Source organism: Fukomys damarensis, unplaced genomic scaffold (genome assembly GCF_012274545.1).
Source record: "Fukomys damarensis isolate Sample0158 unplaced genomic scaffold, DMR_v1.0_HiC HiC_scaffold_14, whole genome shotgun sequence".
NCBI classification, from domain to species: Eukaryota; Metazoa; Chordata; class Mammalia; order Rodentia; family Bathyergidae; genus Fukomys; species Fukomys damarensis.
In genome coordinates, this window is record NW_022900926.1 from 20,368,142 (window position 1) to 20,375,666 (window position 7,525).

General features: G+C 37.3%; 2 protein-coding genes across 10 annotated transcripts in view; one reads left to right on the forward strand and one right to left on the reverse strand.

The window, feature by feature from the left end:
• Positions 1-782, forward strand: part of Reps1 (RALBP1 associated Eps domain containing 1) — a 42,813-nt gene extending 42,031 nt beyond the window's left edge. For all 9 annotated transcript variants that reach the window (XM_010626592.3, XM_019207802.2, XM_010626593.3 and 6 more), the window contains one exon: positions 522-782. In XM_010626592.3, coding sequence (XP_010624894.3) covers positions 522-590 — 69 coding nt within the window. In that variant the 3' untranslated portion in view covers positions 591-782. The remainder of the gene's footprint in view (positions 1-521) is intronic.
• Positions 783-2,786: 2,004 nt separating this feature from the next.
• Ect2l (epithelial cell transforming 2 like) overlaps positions 2,787-7,525 on the reverse strand; it is an 85,896-nt gene continuing 81,157 nt past the window's right edge. Inside the window, exons 21-22 of the mRNA XM_033763266.1 lie at positions 5,445-5,617; positions 2,787-3,189 (exon numbers count right to left, since the gene is read on the reverse strand). Coding sequence (XP_033619157.1) covers positions 3,062-3,189; positions 5,445-5,617 — 301 coding nt within the window. The 3' untranslated portion in view covers positions 2,787-3,061. The remainder of the gene's footprint in view (positions 3,190-5,444; positions 5,618-7,525) is intronic.

Consider the following 7,525-nt stretch of genomic DNA (forward strand, 5'->3'; position numbering starts at 1 on the left):
ACACACACACACACACACGCACACACACCCACACACACACACACACACACACACCCCCACACACCCACCCACACACCCACACACACCCACCCACCTGATTGCAAAGTAGAAATGATACTCAAAATGAGATTAAAGAGTTGCTATAACCACATATCATAAGATTGAGAAATCTTATGTTAACTGATTTATCTATAGTTAATTTGGTGGCAAAATACATAAAATTCATGTATTAATGCCCATCTCTTGCAAATACTGGCTTTTCTAATAGCCTAAAAACATTTTTAAACCTACTTTATATAATATGAGAAACATTTAAGTTACTGTGATCATGTTTTCATATTATGAATATATAAGGAAACTTCCTCCTAAAGTGGTATATACTTTTAAAATATGAATAGTGCATGCAGGTCCATTAGTCTTCTTGACAAATATAAATTGCTGTCTTGAAGTAGAGCTGTGATTAGATGTACCTTCATTTTTATATACTAAGAATCATAACTTGAACTGTGCATCTTTTTCAGGATGTTCTTGAAGAGAGAATTTCCCTGGAAGTTCAACTGGAACAACTTCGACCATTCTCTCACCTATAAGCCAATTGCCGTTAACTGTGAACATACTCATTTTTAAGCAGTTTGGGGTTTGAAGCCAATTTGGAGTCCCCAACATTCAGCTCACTGCTTAATTCAACATTAAGTTTTATGATTCTGTTTTGCCTTTTATGTTCACCGTTGTATTTAAGTATCTTTTATTTTTTAATTTCAACAATAAAAGTGTCAGGATGACTTTTTCTGGAGGGTATATTGTGTTTGTTGGTATACCACACCCTTGCTGTTGCTTAATATTAGGAATATATAATACGGATCATTGTATTTATGTGGCCAAAGCCACACCAGTTTGATTTAGAGTGAACTTCTTGCTTATATCTCAAGCACAGACTCCGAATTCTTTGAAAAGAAAATTTATTATCTGTCAGTTTGTTCTCTTTAGGTGTAGTATTTTACACAGATTATCTCTATTCTGTAAAAATCTTTAAAATAAATTTGCTGTTGAGCCGGGCGTGGTGGTGCACTCCTGTAATCCCAGCACTCAGGAGGCTGAAGCAGGAGGATCGCTCTGAGTTTGAGAACAACCTGGGCTACATAGTGAGTTCCAGGTCAGTCTCAACTACATAGTGAGGACCCTGTCTCAAAAAATCCCCCCCCGCAATTTTTTTTCGCTGTTTAACTTCGTTTGTTAGAGAACTATGGGATAAGACAGTCTGCAGTAATCAGCATTCTTTAGGAGTCATTTGATACTTCAAGCTTCTTTTACATATACTGGGGGATCAGCTTTATATTTTCCTTGTTAGAATTTGATCAGTTTCATCAGTGACAGAGAGAGAGAGAGACTTTAATTCAGCAGCAGTCAGATAGCTATGAAGACAAGTCCTTCCCTCAAGGTGAAGGAAGAGAGTGAAACCACTACCTATGTCCTATTCTCTGGGAAACATTGCAGCTTTTATGTGATTGATGCATTTAATTCTACTAGAAGTTTTGCAGAGATTATGTTCAAGTTTTGTGTTTCTAAACTTCTGAGCATATCAGTTATTCCCAGAAGAAATGAAGGTTCCCTGAGATTTCTAGTTGACCTTAAGCTATCTTGGTGCAATTCCTTTGCTGTATAAGCAGGTTTTTCCTATTAACAGAGGTTCTAGAGTGTGGCATGTTCGGGATAAAATGCTGTTTTACAATTTGTTTTATATGTGAAATTTTTATCACATTTGTAAAATTTGCATTCATTGCTGAGTAACAGCAGATAATCCTTTTAAAATTTATTCTGTAGGATCAGAAATGTTAAATTACATGGATATATCTGAATAGATCCAGGAGTGTGATTTTACCCTAATAAAATAGTACAATATTTTTAATTTTTATATATTTATAACAAGATTTTAAATTATCAGAAGGAATTTGTAGTTTCATTTGTGAAAGATGATACTAAAGTAGCCCACCTTCACGATCCTAGATTGTACCAGTGTATTTTAATACTTTAAGAGATTACCAAGCAGAAATGAAAGTGACAACCTAAAGCTTCCAAGATAGTATGTGTATCTTTTAGATAGCACTAAAGTAGGTAAAAATATTACTACTGCATATATCACCTCGTTTCCAAGTGGCTAACAGCTTATGGTTTTAATTTGTTAAACACTCAAAGGTTTTAACACATTCTTGACAGGGCTATAATTTGTATGTCCTGCTGCTGGGTGGCTCTTAACTGGGACAGTCATGCGTGTACCACTAGTAGTTCAAACTGGCAGGAACGGGTTGGAAGACTTAGGAAGGTTTATTTTTGTATTTTAAAAATTGCTTTATCTGGGGCTGGGGATGTGGCTCAGCTCTTGTCTTTCATGCACACGGCCCTGTGTTCAAATCTCAGCACCACAAAAAATTGCTTTTTCTCACTGGCTTTCTAACTTAACAATATTAACGAACAGTATTCTAAAGTTTTTTGTTTGTAGGATCTAACAGTTCAGTTTGGCAGCAAAAAAATTATTGTAGAAAGCTTTTTAGTTCTTTGTAATCTAATTTTAATGCTTTCTAAAGAGGTTCATTCATATTAAGAATATTTGACAAATATTTAAGAAAGTTACCATTTATAATTATGTATTTTTAAATCAGTTGTTTCATGAAAATTTTAAAGATTGATAAATCAGATTGTTTTTTATAGCTGGTCATTTAATACCATTTTTTGTTCTGGCTTTATTTTTCATGAGATCCTTTTTTTAAAATGTCACATAATATGCTTGCTGTCCTAGAATTCATCACATCAAATTATTTTAAATATTATCCATGAAAAATAGCTACCAAAAATAGTGGTTCAAAATTTTAGACCCATGGTTCATATACCTTCTCCATTTTCTTATCCAGATTGATAAAGTTTAAACCTTATGGTCTATCCTAGTTTATCCTGTCATCCACGATACAGTCATTCTGCTTCTCACTGGACGTTCTAGGACACAATACGTGTTGTCTGCTTTGGTCAGCGAGAGTCGGCACAGCTGATCTTTTCCTCCAGTCCCATCTCACTTCTCCACGCTGCTTCTGATTGCTTTTTGGAGTATTGACAACCATAGGAATTTGTTGTCCTCCCCTTCAGTAGCACAGATCCATTCATGTTTTGGACCTTGAAGAATAAATGCATTCTTGACATCTGTAAAAGCATTTTAGGTACACTAATTATTAATCTTTGCAAGTGACAATCAAAAAGAGAAGGTGTTTTAAAATGAGGCAGGAAGATTGCAAGTTCGAGCCCAAGCTGGACAACTTAGTGACAGGTAAGACCCTGTCTCAAATTTTTAATTTGGGGGCGTATTGGGGATCGAATGCAGAGCCTTGTGCCCTCAAGGCAGGTGGCAGAACCACTGAGCTAAGTCCCTGGCCCTTAAATTTTTTATTTTAAAAATTAGAATTGACCAATTCATCTTTAAAATTTTCTTGAAACCCAAAGATGATTCAGAACAAGAACAAATCCAGTTTAAAATATAACTTTCTAAAATAATTAAAATAATTTTGTCCTTATATGATTAACAGTTATTTTATTTATTTATTTATTTATTTTGGTTTTTTGAGACAGGGTCTCACTATGTAGTTGAGACTGACCTGGAACTCACTATGTAGCCCAGGCTGGTCTCGAACTCACAGTGATCCTCCTGCCTCAACCTCCCGAGTGCTGGGATTACAGGCATGCACCACCATGCCCGGCCGATTAGCAGTTATTTTAAAGGCCAAATGGTAGACAATGTGATGTTCCTTAATTTCTTACCTCAGTCATTCTGGAAGAAACTAAAATCAGTAAAGATCTTTACTAATAACTAGTGATACCTCAGTTTTCGGATGGCTCCAAGCTTGAACTTTCCACTCCTCAAACAGCTAAGTTCAAAGAAAATCTTGGTTTTTCTAACTTTGCTTCATAGTTGAACTGAAAATCCAATTTGAAAAAAACTGTACAGGCTGAGAGTGTGTCACGTGTCGTCTCACCGCACACACAAAGGGGTGACACTGCAGTCTAAGTGCTGCTCTCACCCAGACAATATATAGTGCTTGTGTTAGTGCGTTAAAACATTTGTCACTGGGGTGTTCGCCCTTATTTGTGTAAAATATAACCATGGCTTAGAGGAAAACTAAGAACCATGATAGAGGTAATCATTGTGAAATTTCTTAAGTCCTAGAAAAATGAATTTATGTTTAATTTTTGGACCTCAGAACCAATTATGTGGTTTTCTATTATGGGAAAAATAGTTCAGTTCTTAAACTTTTCAGGGTTCAACAGAATTTGGAACAAAGGGAGTTCAACAACCAAGGTGTCACTATTAGAGATGCCAAGAGCTGGACCTAGACAACCATAGTACAAGGGCCAGTGCCACCCACTCACTGGGTGACACAGTGTCAGAGCAAGGTAATTCCAAGGGTGGGAGGGAGGTGTTTCAGACTAACCATACTAGGTAGTTATGTATAACTCTACCTGAGATTACCTTCTTGCAGATGATATGTAGTCTCAAAATGCTTTTTCCCACATTTGTTTATTTTTTTCTCAGGCTCAGATTTAGACCAACCTAAAGATACTGGGAAGCCATCTTTTTATTTAGATGAGTTCCTTCTCCAAGATCTTGGTTCCTGTTCTGCCTTAAGTCCTATTTACTGGAATGAGAGATGCTACCTTTTGTTGTTGTTGTTTGTTTTTTGATATATTGACAGGGTCTCTCTATGTACTTGAGACTGACCTGGAACTCACTAGGTACCCAGGCTGGTCTCAAACTCACAGCGATCCTCCTGCCCCAGCCTCCCGAGTGCTGGGATTATAGGCGTGCGCCACCACGCCCGGCTAGAGATGTTACCTTCTGATTGGCCTAACAAACATAAGAAATAGATAAGCTTGGGAAGTAGAGTGTATTACTAAAGTAATGGGTTTAAGATTTGGGGATAAATGTTTTTCTGTTGGAAATACATCCCATTTTAAATGTGAGTTTAAGGATGACAAAGTACAGTCAAATCTGTGATTACCACTTAGTCCTAGCAGAGTGGAAAATTAACACAAATTAATGGAAAATAAGTTATTAGGTTAATAGATAAAAATGTTAAATAAAAATAGTGTTTTAGGCCTCTGATCTTCAGACAGTGGAGATTGATTAAGCCCTCTGGTCAAACTGCCTCAGAAACTACTTGTTACCCAGTAAGGTCTTGCCCCTCTTTGTGAGTTTAAAATCTCTTCCTAATGTCTAGGGTTGGATAATGCCATTTTCCTTTTTATCTCAGTGGTAGCTGACAGTCTAATGAAATCCTGTTTTAAGAATTATGCACTGGAAAATTACAATACCAGTCCATTTGTTACTTTTCTGTTTTAATAATGAGCTTTATATAGAATAGCTTCATAAAGATATCAATCTCTTGAAGGAAAGCAGTACATACACTTGGAATCTGGGATATCCTCTATTCGTAACCTGTGAAGGGCCATTGAAGCAGTGAACTGGTAGGTTGTTTTTGAAGTCCTTTCAAATGGAGTATGAGATGTGCCCCTGCTAGAAACAAGCAGCGCATCGTTGAAGAGGAAGAGAGTGAGATCCCGGATTTGTTCATAGAGTCTGTGTTAAAAGGAAGGAGAGCAGCAGTCATACATGCATGCATGCTTTGTCAAACAGCTAATTATCTTTAAATCCATAAGCCAACAGCTGAGACTTTTACTCATTCTACTACAAACCGTTTGAATGGTTCACTGAGTTCTCAATATATTCCTCCTGGTATGATTAATCCTTGGTGGACAGATACTTTATCAATGTGGACAAAAGGGACATTGATATTTCCCTCCTTTATGAAATCACTGGCTGTGTGAACTTTTATTAAAAAAAAACTGTGCTAGATGTATCTGGGTAGTCTGAGGAAAGTTAAATTTGTTTCATTCCTAGGAATGACAGGATAGGGTAGAGAAAAGTCCAATTTTCTTTCCATTGAATTTTCATAGGCCGTTGCCTCTTTACAAGTAATGACAGAAAAATGGAACACAGCTATGTAAATTCTTAACTCCAAAAGTGCTTTGTTCTTGTTTACTATATTAGCCAGCCCAAGAGACATTAAGGTATGAAGTGAAGTACCTAACTTCATACATAAAACTAAGAGAAGTTCTCAGGACACAAGCTTGGGCGTAGACGGATGACAACAGGCTATCAGCTCTGTGGTGAGGGTTGTGCATTATTTTTTTAGTAATTTTTCCTGTGTTGGCAAATTCTTCAAGGAAGGCTCCATTCGCCTTTCACCTGCCAGTCTCATCGGTGGAAACCACTGTCCATTCACGGAGACCTGGCTGCAAATTCTAGACCGGCTCATACTAGTCCATGGCTCTCAGGCAACTTCCCTCAGATTACCCACTCACAGATGTGTCCTGTCCTACCTGCCTGACCATGTGATTTTAATGAATTTATCAAATAAAATTTAATAGTAAAAATTACAGCTCTGTACTCCTGTCAGTACTACATGTATAAAAATCCCTGATGGAAACCATGCCGTGGCATTTCTTAGGTTTTAAGTAACATTCTAAAATGCCATAAAACAAGATTGCTGGCTAAATATGGTGTGATATCCTCTGGCTTTGCAAGCATTTTGCATTTAATTTCATATATTAAAATGACATCTATTTATTAGTAAATAATATAAATGTAATTACTGAAAAAGTGCCTCATTATATGTAAATTACCTCACAATGTGAAATAATTTATCTGCAGACATACTCTCATCTGTTGTCCAAATACTGAAGACAAATCTATATTCTAGTAAAAGACAGCTACCAGTTTACATGTGAAGAGCTCGGAAGTTGTCACTTCTAATAACAAGAGTAACAGCTGGGAAGGAGGAACAGAGGCTGATGAAACGCATAACTGATGGGAAGAGCAATGGCTGATGGGAAGGGCTGCGATCCGGGGCCTCAAGTGTCCTCCAGGATGTTGGATTTAAAATTGCTCTGTTGGCTTACTGACCAGGGAGAGAGGGAATAATAGTTCTTCTTGTGGAGAGAGAAAGTATGTCCAGGGAAGCAAAGGTTTTTTAGGTTTTGTTTTTTTTGTTTTGTTTTTTTTAGTCCTTTTTATTCTCCCTTTCTCTCTCCTTTTCTTCCTCTTACCCTCCTTCCTCCCCTTTCTTTCTCTTTATATTATTATTCTTGGTACAGGCTGTTGTAGAAGCAATAAGGATCATTATCCTCAAGACAACTAGAGGTACCTCCTTTAGCCTCACTGAAACAGCAGATATTAAGAATGCAATCGAATTGTCTTGACACTGGCCTGAGATTCCTTCCCCCAAAGCTTGCTTCTCCATTTTGGACAACCTTGATCTAAAATCGAGGTAACATTTTCTCCAGCACTGCCTCCACACATACGGAGAGCTCAACAGTGGAAATTACCCTCAGAGGTGAAACCTGAAAACATCCTCCTGAGGTCAGGAGCAAGACAAGGACATTTTGAAGCATCCTGGGAGTCCTCACCAGGGCAATTAGGCAAAAA